The sequence below is a fragment of the Moschus berezovskii genome, chromosome 16, assembly GCF_049115385.1.
Source record: "Moschus berezovskii isolate FMDL1 chromosome 16, NW_MosBer_1.0, whole genome shotgun sequence".
In the NCBI taxonomy this organism is placed as follows: Eukaryota; Metazoa; Chordata; class Mammalia; order Artiodactyla; family Moschidae; genus Moschus; species Moschus berezovskii.
The window spans coordinates 30259315-30274559 of NC_142475.1; the positions used below are offsets into that span (position 1 = coordinate 30259315).

General features: G+C 28.9%; 1 protein-coding gene across 4 annotated transcripts in view; it reads right to left on the reverse strand.

Annotated features, from left to right (window-relative positions):
- Positions 1-15245, reverse strand: part of CSMD3 (CUB and Sushi multiple domains 3) — a 1369436-nt gene that overhangs the window by 836115 nt on the left and 518076 nt on the right. For 3 of the 4 annotated variants that reach the window (XM_088844605.1, XM_088844604.1, XM_055432443.2), the window contains one exon: positions 5333-5410. The exons of the other annotated variant lie outside the window; for it this stretch is intronic. In XM_088844605.1, coding sequence (XP_088700731.1) covers positions 5333-5410 — 78 coding nt within the window. The remainder of the gene's footprint in view (positions 1-5332; positions 5411-15245) is intronic. 4 annotated transcript variants of the gene reach the window in all.

Below are 15245 nucleotides of genomic sequence, written 5' to 3' on the forward strand. Positions count from 1 at the left end.
ATGAAATTTTGTGTTTGCACTTTTATTCTATAAAAATTACTTTCTCGCATAACCTCAAAAATTACTTGCTCCCAACTTAATTATAAATTCACTAATTCATACATGTGATTTTTTTTTTTCCTTTTCTGGGTTGCTGACTTGCTAATTTATTTTTACCTCTCTGGTGTTTGTTATTATGTTTTCTTTTGGCCACTCTCTTACTTTAGCTTATATCATATACAGAGGGCAAATTTAAAGGCACTGACCCACAATTCTCAATATGCTGAATTTTCATCATGACTTGAAAAATCCTCTCTTTGCTAAGGACTTCCAACCTAAGGTTGTATCATTTTTTTTTTTTCCCCAAGCTCCTTCTTGATCCTTCAATGACATACTAGGTCCCTACCAAAAATCTCCTAATCATTTCATGTGCATGCTCAAATCTAACTTAATCCTTGATTTTTTTTTCTATTATCATTCTCTTCCAATTCATCTTGAGTACTAGAAGAGAATTAAACTTTCTCAAACACAGCTTTCATACTGTCCAAATATCCTATGATTCTAGATTTCTAAGCCTATCTATTATGTTTTCCAAATAGCCACCAAGATACATCCATAACCCAAGTCCAACAGATTATTCATTCTTCTGCAAGTAAGATATATCCATAACCCAAGTCCAACAGATTGTTCATTCTTCTGTAATTTTAATGGTTAGCCATGTTCCTTCTTTGCTTTGTGCCTTCTCCAAGTCTTCCTGTTTTCCTTTTATCCCCTCTAGCTATCAAAATTCTATATATAGTGTTCAGGACTCAGCTCAAGTCACACCTTTTGCAAAATACAATCTCTCATTTCTTTCCAGATTTTCTAATCCCTCCTTGTTATATAATATGAACGATTTTATATTTAATTTTAAATTATCTTATACTCTTTAATAGTTTCATTGCCTAGTTTAATATAAATTTTAACAGCAGCTAACACATCGTACTTACTTTATGTCAGTAACTAATCTACACCTTTTACATGTATCAACTCATATAATTTTTGCAAAAATCTGAAGGGTAGCTATTATTATTATACATTTCCTACAGGTGAGGAAACTGAGATATAGAGAGCTTAAAACATATTTCTTTACTCTTAACCCTTGAGTACTCCATCCTATATAGAAAGTTCAGAAGGGCAAAATGGCATCAATAATTAAAATTCAAAACACTTTTCCAAATATTTTATTCTTCCCGAGTGGCTCAGATAGTGAATAATGCAAAGCATATTTATAATTTTCACCATGTTCACTTAATTAATCCCAGTTCTTAAGATTTAATTGTCAAATTACTTTTGTCTATTTGAAAAGTATCTTTCAAACTATGGTTTCTGGATATCTACAATAGGTGAAAAAGTTCCCAATTTAAAATGTGAAGAAACTAGAGCTTCTGCATGATATATGTATTTAAGGTTTTTTAGTTAAAGCATTTAAAACTAAAAAAAAAATGTATATCGCCTATTTTTCTTATATTTGCATGCATGCTAAGTCACTTCCCCACCAGGCTCCTCTGTCCATGGGATTCTACAGAAAAGAATACTGGAGTGGGTTGCCATCCCCTCCTCCAGGGGATTTTCCTGACCCAGGGATGGAACCCATGTCTCTTATGTCTCATGCCTTCATAGGTGGGTCCTTTACCATTAGCACCACCTGAGAAACACCTTTTAATAATCAAGTAACATAACAATGCTGGTTTATTTCTTATATCATATTTTTTATATTACCTCTGTCTTATATTACCTCTCCTGCATTCGCAGGCGAGTTCTTTACTACTAGCACCACCTGAGAAGCCCTTCTGATATTTAGATACTATATAATTTTCTGTAGCTACTGATGCCAAGACATTCAAATGAAGTTAATATCCATTCAATCACCTGCTTTCAGTACATAATGCCATTCAAACAATTGGACAAATATGTAATACTAACTTCTTTCAATTTGAATAATAACTTGTAAAAAGAACATGCATACTCTTTAAAAATTAATTACGTGGACAGGGCCCTGTCTCTTGAAAAGAGCATGACTATGGGAATATTCCTTTTGCTCTGATCTTAACGATAATAATAATACTGGTATTATTATCATTACTACTTGTACTACTAATACAATATGAATCTCTTTCCCCACATAGCAGTGGGAAAAAAAACAGAGAGGAGAGCAGAATTTACAGAATTTTAAAAATTAGATGAATTGTCATTTCATGTAACATCAAAATATGTTTATTATATAGGTATTTATAAAATATGCTATAGGAATCTTTATGCACTATATTATAGTACGTTTTAGTTTGAAAATAGTAAAATTAGTCAATATCAGAATAAAATACTATTTTTATAAGCAAGTTTTCTGAACCTTCTAATTTTATATAGTATATAATATAAAAAAAGTGGACAAGACTAAGTTCAATCAATTCAACATTTTAAAATATAAAAAAATATTTTATAAAATAAAGTAGTTTTTCTTTATTTGCAAATCTATTATCTTTGATAAACAACAAGATATAGATACTACATAGATTTCAGGTACCAAAGTTGGAAAAATAATTGAATTAGACATTTAAACAATGAAATGCTTCCCATAAACACTGCTGCAGTTTCCTGAATCTCTTATTAATTCATTTCTTAGTTAAAATTTAAAGGTGCTATTGTGGGAAGACACACTTTGAAAATGTGAGTAGTTTATGTCCTCTATAATTATGCTCACTTCTAGAAATTCTTGTGATAGAATTGTTTTTTCAGATAATATAAGCTTTATTATTATTTTTTTCATGTGAACATTTAATGTCAGATAAAAATTGTCTTCTTTGAAAATTTGGCCCTGTTTTAAATAAATGATTCAAAGAGATGAAGACCCAAATGCTTACTTGATAACCAGTATATAATAATGATAAAAATTAAAGCATTATAAACTTCTCTGTGATCAATCATAGATAATATATATTTTAAACTATTAATAGTTACTAAACATTTGAGGAAACACTTGTAGAAAAATAAAATTTTAAATTATATTGGTTTATTACTTTGTGACTATTAAAGAATTGACATAAATAATTTTGCCTTGTTGAAAGTGGAATTATTTATATTCAAAAAGAAAAATAAAACTGCTCAAAAGTATATTTTACCTCCTACATAAGTTGTAATGGACGAATGCAAAATTTATTTTTAAATTGTGAAGTAAATAACATCTTTTGCTTTATGAGTAATTTTCTTATTTTTGTCTCAATAATTGTATTCGTGACAATTTTAAAGTAAATTTTTTTAGTTAAAAAAGAAAAAAAAAATATATATATATACTTAATTAGTGTTTGTTTCCCCAGACACACTCATGTCTTAATCCCCTTTCTTGTTCACCCTTATAACCACTGTACAAGAACAATGAAAATAATATGAATGTCCACTAAGGGAATGTACCAAGTATAAAGTGCTACATACATGTTTTTTTTACTATATAAATTTGACATGTAACATTGTTTAATGTTAAGGTATACAGCATGTTATTATGATACACTTATATACACTGTAATATAATTGCTGGTGATATAGAGTTATATACATCTTTCAGTTCAGTTCATCTTAATTCCTTGATAAATCTTAGATGCTTCAGTAATAGCCTGATTTCCCCAGGACATGGAAAACTTTGAAGTATGAAGCATATAAAATAACATTTGTCTAGCCAAAATGAGGGAAATGAAAAAGTAATAGCTTATAATTCTCCTCAGTTTCCAAAATAAGTACATTAGCCACACAATATATTAAGGGAAAAGTAGTAAACAGAATTATTTAAGTCTGCAAACATTTATTTCATGTTGACATGGTAAAACTTGATATGTCAGAATAATTTCATCTAACAAAATTTTCCTGTTCATATTTTCTATTATAAGAAAAATTTTTTTCTCTCTGAAATGTATCCAATAATGATACTGAAAATATTATAGATTATTCATTGTTCTTAAAAACTAATATATCTGTTTTGAAAATATGTTTCAATCCTAAAAATATAGCACTGTAATTATAACAGATTTGTGCTGTTGTATGGCAGAAACCAATACAAAATTTTAAACACTGTAAGGCTATTTTAATAAACAAATTAAAATAAACAATAAATCATTATCATATTGACTAAATACTTTGAAATGAACTGTCTAATGCTTTCCAAACAGGTAACCCAATTTGAGGATTTTCTACTTATATCTCCTATGTTTGGTTTCATATTCGCAAATCTAACAAAATGTGAAAATCATATTTTAATTTAGAACACTTTAAAATATTTGATACCAACAAGCTCCAAGTTTGCTTTTGATAATTGCTGCAATTGCTCAATTATGTCATTTAATGTTTCAAATAAAACTCAAATATGGGGGTAGAACCTTTTTCTGATACAGTAAGTGATTGATTGTTTTAAAGAAATAGTTTTAAACATTTCATCAGATCATTTGGAATTGAATAAAAAGAAATAATGCTAAAATAACATATTTGCTAAAAAAGAATAACATGTATTTATAAGAACTGATCTTATTTATTATCAATAAAGCATTTTAGAAATCAGATGTGGTGTCATAAATAACTTCTTTCAAAATTTATAATATGTATCTATAAACTGCTATTAATATTGAAAAATGCATAGCTCTCTTAAATGTTTTATTTGTTCATTTATATTCATATAACAATGAATATTCTAGTTCGATGATTCTTAATCTGAGAGTCATGGATGAACTTCAGATGATCTATAAATCCCTGAATATTAAGCAAAACTGTGTATTGGGGCACATATAAATATATGTAATTTGGTTGATTTCATGAGATTTAAAAAAAAAACCAAAAATTAATTAGTTAATTCACTTACAAAGTTCTTGACTTAAAGGATTTGTATGAATTAACTCAAACTAAAATATCTTTTCCCTTAAATGAAAAATTGCTATTAAAATTTTTCCCTTACAAAAATAATTATATTGAAATGTAGATACGTTCAAACAAAAATTCCTCCAAGAAATCATCAATTTAATCATTTTTACTCATTTTTTAATCTCACATACTAGAATTAGAAAACTAGACCTAGAATGTTATCAGCATGCTAGATGAAAAGAGTTTTTGTTTTTTACATTTTGAAACAATCTGAGCTCCAAAGTTTACATTAACCTAAAACTCAATATGCATTTAAATATAAGAAAATATTGGAAAATAACCATGCATGTTATATAGATATTAATGCAGTTAATTTGCTCAATACACAAACGTTTTTTATAAAACACACAAACAACATAGACAACCACAAACTTCACTCTTGCACTAGAGAAAGAAACAAAAAAAGTACACTCACAGATAGAAAACTTGTTGCTGTTGTCTTTCCCTGGAAACAATTTAAATCCTCTAGATTTAAAATCTATGGCCTTTTTCACTAGTTAAGAAAACAAACAAAAACATGTATCAGGATACACAATTTCAAAATGAAATTCAAGTTAACAAATTTTGTTAGCATGGAATTATGCAAGTTAAAGAAACTGCTTTCTTGCTTTCTTAAGCCTAATATAGGGTACCCATAAGAAAATAAAGAAAAAAAAATAGCAATTTGATTACTAAATAGTAAAAATACCAAGCAGTAAAAAAATTTTAAAGGTTCTATAGGGAGAATCCTGCATACATATATAGGTACTTTTAAACACTACTGAACTTTTATAGAAGATCAAAAAAAAAAAAGAAAAATTAACTATCATAAATCATTTGAATTCATCTAATTTTATGAAAAATTAAACTAGAAAAATAAACTGATGTAAAAATGGGAAGAATTTAATGAATCTTTTTTTTTAAATAAACTAATGTATTTTTAGGGTAATTTAAATATTAGGACACATTTAAGAAAATGACATCATTGAAAAAACTTAAAATGTATTTTATTTCTTCTGATAACCATTTCTAAATTTCATAAACACTGCTTTTGAACAATGATCGATGTTCAGACTATATTGTATGAAATTTATGAAAGTGAATCACAACTTTTTGAATTTCATATAAAATATGTTGCTACTATTTTTGATATTATGATATTAAATCAACATCATAAGAGGCTAGCATATTTCATTGTTACTAAAGCCATAAGACTAAAGTCAAAAAGATATGACTGGATTTGCCTAGAGAAACACATAAATTCAATGAAGCAACTTGGAACATTTTAGAAACATTTTTTCAAGTATTTTAGATGAAAATATTATCTGTTAAGTGTAAATTATTTTGTTAACTACAGCTCCTATAAAAGTGATAAACTAATTCAGAAGACTACTTTCTACTTATTTAAGTTTTAATGACACCAAGTGAAATAAAGTCAAAGAAATTTTAATTAAAACCCCACTAATTAAAAAAACATTATGTAAATTGATCAAATGATACATTTAAATAACAATTACTGTATTTAAAAACACTGGAACAAGAATGCAAGGGATATATTTAGCTTCCTCAATTATAATTTGAATTACTTTACATATTGCATTTTATGGGGACTACAGATAGAAATGATAGCCTGAAACATTTTGGCAATTAGGTTTTGTTCATTCCATGAATTTGAAAACAGTAAAACTGATTGCTGTTAGAAGGTTTAAAGTGATCATTACACTAATTCTTACTTGCCATTTTACCCAGTTAGTACAAATGAACAGTATTTTATTGATTTTGATGCATTTTGGAGGGATTTTTTTTTTTTTCTGGTCACTAAAAGTACAAAGGTAGAGACAGAGTCCGATGGCTTACTGAAATATATAGTTATGAACTACCAATACATAATATTAAAAGAAAAAAAATGAAAATGATCCTTGTAGGATTTAAAAATCTGATTCTTCACACTTAGAAGCTGTTGATTTTGGAAAAGAATCTACCTTTTTATCTCAGTCTATTCTCTTAAAATAAGTAGTTAGGACTAGATGAATAGATGACTGCTTTACAATTTTGAGATTCTTTATCTGAGGCCCTTTATTTACATTAAAAGAATGGCTCTATCTTTCTCAGGTTATGTATTTCGTTGTAATCCTCTTACACACCCCAACCCCCTAAGGTAAGCTGAAGTTTAGTCCTACTGTTGTATTTGGCTGGTTGCTTTAAATTTAGTTCTGCTACTTGTAAATTTTCCTGCTGTCTGAAAATTGTTTTTAACAAAATTTGCATTTTGTATTTTGAGGCATAATTCTAGATTCTCCTGATTTCAACATGAATTATGAGTAGAAATTCTACTTCTACTTTTCTCTACATTATGAAATTAATATTACAGAGGAGTTGCAAAATTTCACAGTATTTTTAACACATATCTGAAATTCTTAAAGAATAAGAAAACATGAAAATATTATAAACTCAAAGAAGAAAGTTGAAAAAGAAAAGTCCAGAGGCTCAAAGAGCTCAGTTACTAGAAATAGTGAATTATGAAAACTATTCTGTGTGAGTGTATGTGTGTGTATATGTGTGTAGAAACGAGGTTTATGTAATGTTCTTATATTTAAATTTGATTATTTGGCTGTCAGGGACAATATCTAGCTACGAAAATGCCATCATCTCAAACCGAGAAGTTTTGAACAGCTTCCTGGTTCTGAAGGGACCTGGCCTTATGTTTTCAAAGGCATCTATTTATCAACTTTTATTAAAGAAAAGTAAAAAGTAAAAAACAGTTGTAACACAGATGCAGAAGATGGAAAGACAGGAGAATACCCATTTTAGGAGATAAAAAGGAGTGAATAGAAAAATAACATAAAATTTAAATTAACCACAATTTTTAAATATGTTAAACAGTAAATCCATAATTTAGATAATTTTATAATTTCGATAGAAAGAGCATATCATATATCTTTTCTTGAATATTAATAAACTGAAAGGACAAATACTACAAGTACCAATTTAAAGATATGCTCTAAATCATAAATCAGTGAGATGTTAATTCTCAAATATATGCCATAAAAATATATTTATTTTACAAGGTATATGTATTAAATACTGCCCTGATATCAAGAATAAGTGCTACTAATCATCACATTTATCTAATAAAATTAATCTAACTTTTTCTACAGGTGTATTTCAGCTATAAGCATGTCAGATTTATTTTATCATAGAGATATTAAAATATGTTGTATATCATTTTTTAAATGATAAAAGACAATGTACTGCTTGTGTTGTTCTCTTCCACTGTACTGTGAGTTTCTCAAAAGAAGCAGCATTATTGTACTTAAGAGTTTTTTGCTGCACAAGTGTATGATTGAATATATATATGCAATATTGTAAATTCTATTTAACTGAAGGCATTTTGTTCAGATACTTTCCTTGATTAGTCATGAATTAGGAAGGAAAGGAATGTTCAAGATGAAATATTTTTATTTGAAAAACCTTTTAAACACAAAAACTATGCATGTTCTGATAAATTTTTAATATATTTCATTAAATGCAAGACATGTAGACATATATGGAGAGATCCATCACCTTCATTTTCTTCTGCTTTTCACTTTTCACATGCTAAACGATTTGCTCATTTTCACTTATTATTTTTTTGGTTGATCATGCCATATTTAACATAATGAAATATTTTTTCATAAAAATAAATTTATAAAATTTCATAAATTATATATTTCATATTTTTATATTATTTTATAATATGGAAAATTTCTGTTAGAAAAGAATGTATTAGGCTCATAATCAAATCCATCTTTTTAGTTGTAAGCCCATGACACTAAAAAAAAATTTTGTTTTTATAATCCTCATTTATGCAATTTTAAACCACTGTAGAGAATTATCGTTGCAGTATTTTTCAGATCAATTATTGTTCTGTTGTTTTCACGATGAATTTTAATTATAAAATGGTTTTCAAAAACTTACCAAAATACTGATGTTGGTTGGTGTTACATAAACCTCATCTAACTTCCATATTAATCACCTAAATGTACTAAAAGGAATTCAAGCATCAGTTGGAGGTTTAGAAAAGATGATCTTCAAGTGTTCCTTCTATCACTGAGCTTCTAAAACTGAGTCATAAAACATTTCATGGCTTCAATTTTCTTATTTTAAAATGGATACACTCTTTACTATATAACGCAAAGTCACACACCAATATTTTTAATTCTATTTCACTGCTATGTATATACAGTGAAAACCTGTAATTTTTGATAACATTTATCTTTGATAAAGAAGAAACAGACATGTTTAGTTTTAGTGAGCAGAACATTTTTTCATTGGAAAATACTATTTTAGATTTCTATGGAATTCCTGTAGAGAAACATTGGCCACTATTTATTAAATGTTATCTGAACATCTAAAAATGCTTTCATTTTCTACTTAAATTATATTTAAATACAACAATAAAAACAAAACAAATGCAAAATTCTGTTTATTTTAATCTTCCAAATTTGAAGTAGGCATCTTGACTATAATTTATCTTGCAAGTGGCAATAAGTTCATCGTAAATCAGTGATTAAGTGGGAGTATTATGGCCCTTCTAAAAAGGAAAATAATTTTTTTTGAGAGAGTTTGAATCCTATTGATTGGGGGGTTATTTTTGATTCAACTTTTCAAATAGCAATCAATGACTTTCTCTCCTTTTAAAATCAGATATATAATTCCTACTTTTTCTTTTGAATTAAGTATCATTATGCCTTTATCTTTATATTCAATAAATAAAGTACACTAATAAAATTTTGCCAGTTTTTGTTTTATCAAAATTAACTAATGTGTGTTCATGTGTGTGTATATGTGTGTATGTGTTCCATTTTGAGAATATGGCTCATCTCAACATTGACAGTTGATCCATTTACATGTGTAATGAGGAAATTCAATCACTTGGTAGGGATTTTATTACAGATTTTTAAAACATAGCCTGTTATTTGTAGTATTTCTCTCACTGGGCCAGAAGTTGGGAAACCTGTGTTCTAGTCCCATAAGACATGGAACAAGTTGTTTAACTTCTCTCTATATTCCTAAGAGATTCACTAATTTACCCACAAGTATTTAGGTATAGAATTTAGAGCAAAGGAAGAAGGAAAGACTAATCAGACACATCAATTCTATCTCAAAGATTAAAATGTGTTTAGAGACTATAGAAGGACTTCACTATGTTCGGAAAGTAAGTTTCATTGGTTTGAAAGTAAATGGTTGACTCCATATGACAGGCCTAAAAACGTTAGCACTGTTTTTTTGTTTTTTTTTTCTACATTCTACACTGGTAGAATGCTTCTTCATAATATATGTAACATGAAGGCTGATAATTGATCATTCCATCCCATATTATTGTTAGAAGAAGAAAGATCAAGAAACTACACTGATGCCAGTAAAAATTAGGTAGTAATACTCTGATACTCTTTACAATCTTTCACGTAAAATTTATCACTGGATATAAATTTCTTCGAAAAAGAATATTAGCTTTATAAATATTTCTGTAGTGTAATTTTAGAAAGTGACTAAAGGTATGTTGTGAGTAAGTCATGTTTCAGGCCTATACAGTAAAAAAGAATAGAAAATTCAGTAGCATATTAGTAAGTGGTTCATGAGTGTTTCCAAAACATATTTTATTTTAGAATATGTTAGAAGAAAAGAAATAATACTGGCTTCCATTTGATAAGAAAATTAGTGGTGCAATGAAACATGTTCAAAAACACTGAAAATTCATTTTTAAAGACTTACATTTTAGGGATATGCAAGACCTAAATATTTTCAATTTAAAGTGATAGAATTAGATCAATTAATTTTATAAGAAATTATGAATATTAAATTTTATAACTACTTAAATCTAATGCATTTTACCTTTTAAAAATCACTAGAGTTAAGGAATATAGTTTAGATACTTTAATATTTTTTAAGTCCAAAATATCTATTTATGCTACCCTGCTAGCTTGTGACTAGCATTTATGATCCCCTTTTTAGTTGAAAGAAAATTTACAATCATATATTGTATACTTAAATTCTTAAATTTAAGAATTTGTATACTTAAATTGTATACTTAAATTCTACAATAAATACCAAGAATCAGGACATGGAAAAGTTCAGTAAATGTTAGCTATTTCATTATTTATAATTTTAAGATCTGGTCATTTTCAGAAGACATTTCAATTGGGGATGCACTATCATAAAATTTTTCAACTATTTTGTGTTATGTCTTTTTCACTTTTTAAGGATGTCATACAAATTCATAAATTTTCCCTGGATTTCAAACTTTAAATTTATTTTTTTATATCAAGTTATAAACCCCTCCAAATCCTGTGGCCAAGCTAGTATATTTGGCATAAAATGTATAGAAACATTCAAAATGTTTATAATCATAATAGTTCTTACAAACATATGTGTAGGTATTCAGCATAATTTATGTCATTCTTGTAACAGGCCCATTTTCATTTTTACTAAAGATTCTAAGGCTATAAGTTCTCAAAGTTGTAAAAAAATCAGCCTAAACCATAAATCTTTGAAATCTTATTTTTCAACCACTTCAGACTAAGAAATAAGTCTAAAATTTTTACTTAGAAAACTGAACCAAGTGTAAGTGTGAAAGAAGACATCATATATTATAAAATCAATTTGCTAATTTTCATAGGTCTTCCAGATTGAATTAAATTTTTGTTACTTTTTATTTAATAAATAGTGGATGCTAATTATTGGATAAAGATTCTAAAATTTGTATATGGGCTTTCTTCTCTTCCAGAAATGGAACAACTTCAGAAAATCATTGCACTTATGTAGATACCAGCAGATGCACACACAATGCTTGGCGTAACAGGTCTTACAGTTATGGTGTGCAGTAAAATGTCAGGATTATAAGAAAAATGTGGGATTTTTATATTCTCTTTAGGGATTCTTATAATTGGCGTAATAAAATCACCGTATGGAAAGAGTTACCATCGGTATGGTTCACAAATATTTTTAACACTTTTACAACTGGCTCAGCCTTAATTTAATTAAGTTTTAATCTTCATTTTCTAACAGCTTTAAGTGAACTTTTTAAAATTATCTTTAGTTCTACAGTTAAATATTAAGGTCCACTCAAATCAATAATTTTCTAATTCACTTTTTTGTTTTGATATCCCATGATTTTTGAATGGTAATTATTTTGTATTTCTTTTATTTATAATTTTTTCTCTTTTCACTAATTCATTTTACTAAGTGTAACATAAAGAATGATAAAATTCAATTTTTCTTTGTTTTTGGCTGCTTAGAATGCCTCTGGTTTTCACATGAAAGTCTTAGAAAATATGAAGATTAGGCAAAACTTCTCAAATGATCTCTAGAACAAAAATATACTTGCAAGTTTGTAATGTTTTTTAATTTAAAATGAATGAGGTAATTCTATATCACATATTTGTTTTATACATAATGTTTATCTATAGTATAATGCCTTCTAATATGAGACTAATTGAGAAAGAAGCTAACTGTTTGAATAAGAGTGACCACGGGTAATGCATATCATAGGCTTGATGGCAGTGGAATATATTCTTCCACTACAAATTTCTTAAGTACACTGAGTAATCTTAAATACAATATCCAGAAGATGTTATTACTTTAATAAGCAACAATATTCCCTCTTCCTTCTAATATAAGATTATTATAGTCTATCTAAAGTTCTTCACGGAGGCTTGGTATCTCTACCGATTGTTTTAAACAAGCATAGATGGACTCTGACAGAGTATTTGACAAAGGGTTATGCTGCTATAATCATGGCTGTTGAAGACAACAAAGCACTCTCATCATAACTTATCTATGTTCTCCTCACAGCCCATCCATGCCTTTCCACATCTGTTTTATTCCTTGTCACATGCTTTTCCAGATCCATTCTCCTCTTTATTCTTTGTACATTGGTTGACTTGAATAGGCTACATCCTGCTATACAAACTGTGACATTACACTAGCAGCACCAACATTAATTAGGAACTTGTTAGAAAAACAGATTATCAAGCCCTCCCAGACTTAATGAATTAAAATTAGCCTTTAACAAGACCACTATGTAATTCTTATAAATTTCAGATGCTCCAGGCTCTATCAACAGACTCACGATCCTCCAGAGAACTCCAGCGGGAAGATGGAGGGAAGAAGGAAAGTAGAATCAGGATTGTTCTGAAAGGTCTCTCCGACTATGCTAACTGGAGATGGGCCCTTAACTGAAAGTTACTAGTCTTTTTTAAGCCATACTGATTTATATATATATATATATATAATCTGTCCAACATCTCTCCCTTCCTTCATCCCAATGGGTAGGGAATAGTGACAGCCTAGTTGCTACTACCCTAGCTGCATGATCCCTTGTGGTTCTTTTCATATGCTCATTTACAAGTAATCCCTTTGTAAATAAAGCTTCCTTGAATTAGCCCATATTCAATAGTTTCAATATAGACTGTATAGATATACCACTGGCACAAGGAAATCATTAGAGGTTTGATTTTTTTCAGATACTATATTAAACATCATCTCTCAATTTGTTTATAATGACTCTTAAATTTAAATAGATAATATCTAAGTAGAAATAGGGATGGTTATTGCTCATCATTCTACCACTGGTTGCTTACTTATTTCTTTACTTGTTTTGAAATCTAGAGCACACATCTTATGCGCTTTCTAGCAATTATTTCCTCAAGAAGCATAGAGAATTCACAAGGATCGAGGATATAAAAAGGAAGTCAAGTGAATTAGCTGTACTGAATTTGAAGAATAATTGAAACAAAGGGAAAACTGGTAAGAAAAATAAATGTGGGACTAACAGAAACCTGAGAGGGACTGGATACTACACATTATTTTAGTAATAACTTATACATGAGATCCATATGAACAGAGCTAAATACAGCTATATATATCAGTAGTTTCCATAATTCTCTATCAATATTGCACTAGACTATATGCTCATGCTCACTCTGTTGCTTCAGTTATGTCCATCTCTGTGATCCCAAAGACTCCAGGCAAGAACACTGGAGTGGGTTGCCATTTCCTTCCAGGGGATCTTCCCCACCCAGAGATCAAACCCGCATTTCCTACAATGCAGGTGGATTCTTTACTGCTGAACCACTCAGGAAGCCAGTTAGACTACATATTTTATTTCTAAGGAAATCAGCTGTGTAAGAAATTTAAAACTCTGTCCTAATTGTTTTCTTACTTTGTTTACATACTTTTATCTGATAAAACTTTTAATGTAACTAAAGCGTATTTTCTTCTTGTAAAGTCTCCAGAAGTGGGCAGTATCAGTTAATGGTTGTGTGTCTAAAGCATAGGTACTCTGCCTACTGTCTCATTTAAACCACAAAATAGCCATTCAAAATGGGATTATTTCCATCCTTTCTAGACATAAAAATGGAGAAAGGCTAAGTAGATTGCCCAATACATATACTAGTAAAATACATTCATTCATTTGACTTTAAAACTTCAGTCCTAGCATCAATACCACCACCTGACCATGAATAACAGCATTTCATATATCCAGTCAGAAATAACAACTTAAATATATCCTGGGAAATCACAAAAGGACTGGATTAGTTTACTCTATCCACATTATTATTATTTTTTTTAATGCAAAGCTAGTAATAGAAAAATTTAAGTAGTCAACAATATCTGATTTTAAGTATGGTTTACTTTAGTATGGATCAGAGCCAGTTTCATTAACTAAATTTAATATTAAATAATATTAACTATTAACTGATAGTGCCAGGCATAACCCCCTCTCAATGCCTTATTTTAAAAGTATAAACAGATGAATAAAAAAGGTGTAGCAAAAGCCAACTGCTAGATGAAACTCAAATTACCATACAGTTTTGTTTTGTTTTTTTTAGCAAAATCAACTTTGGCTCATTTCTTTCAAATGGAAAAGTTCAGGAGAGTTGATGACTGCTGCTGTTCACTGCTTTCCACCCTCCTCACTTCCTGAATGTAAGCCAACTAAATGAAAATTTTCTAATTTCTCTGGACAAAATCAATCTAGAAGTCTCTCATGCTTTAATCCCATTTGGTATGATGAAGAAATGCCATTTGAAGACAACTTAAAAAAAGAAAAATCAAGCATCAACACTAAAAAGCAACAATTAATGGTTTAGAATACAAATGATTAGATTGGAGGGAAAAAATATACTATGCAATGCACCCCACACCTAACACCATGCTGTTCTGCCATATATAAAGGTTCTTCTCTTCCTAAAATTGTGAAGCTTAATTGTGTGATTTCACTCTGTGCACAGCAGGGTAGCCATATGCTCTAGAAAACTATATGGAGGGAAGCAGCTTGCTGCAAAAGTGGGTGAAAATGTCCCAAA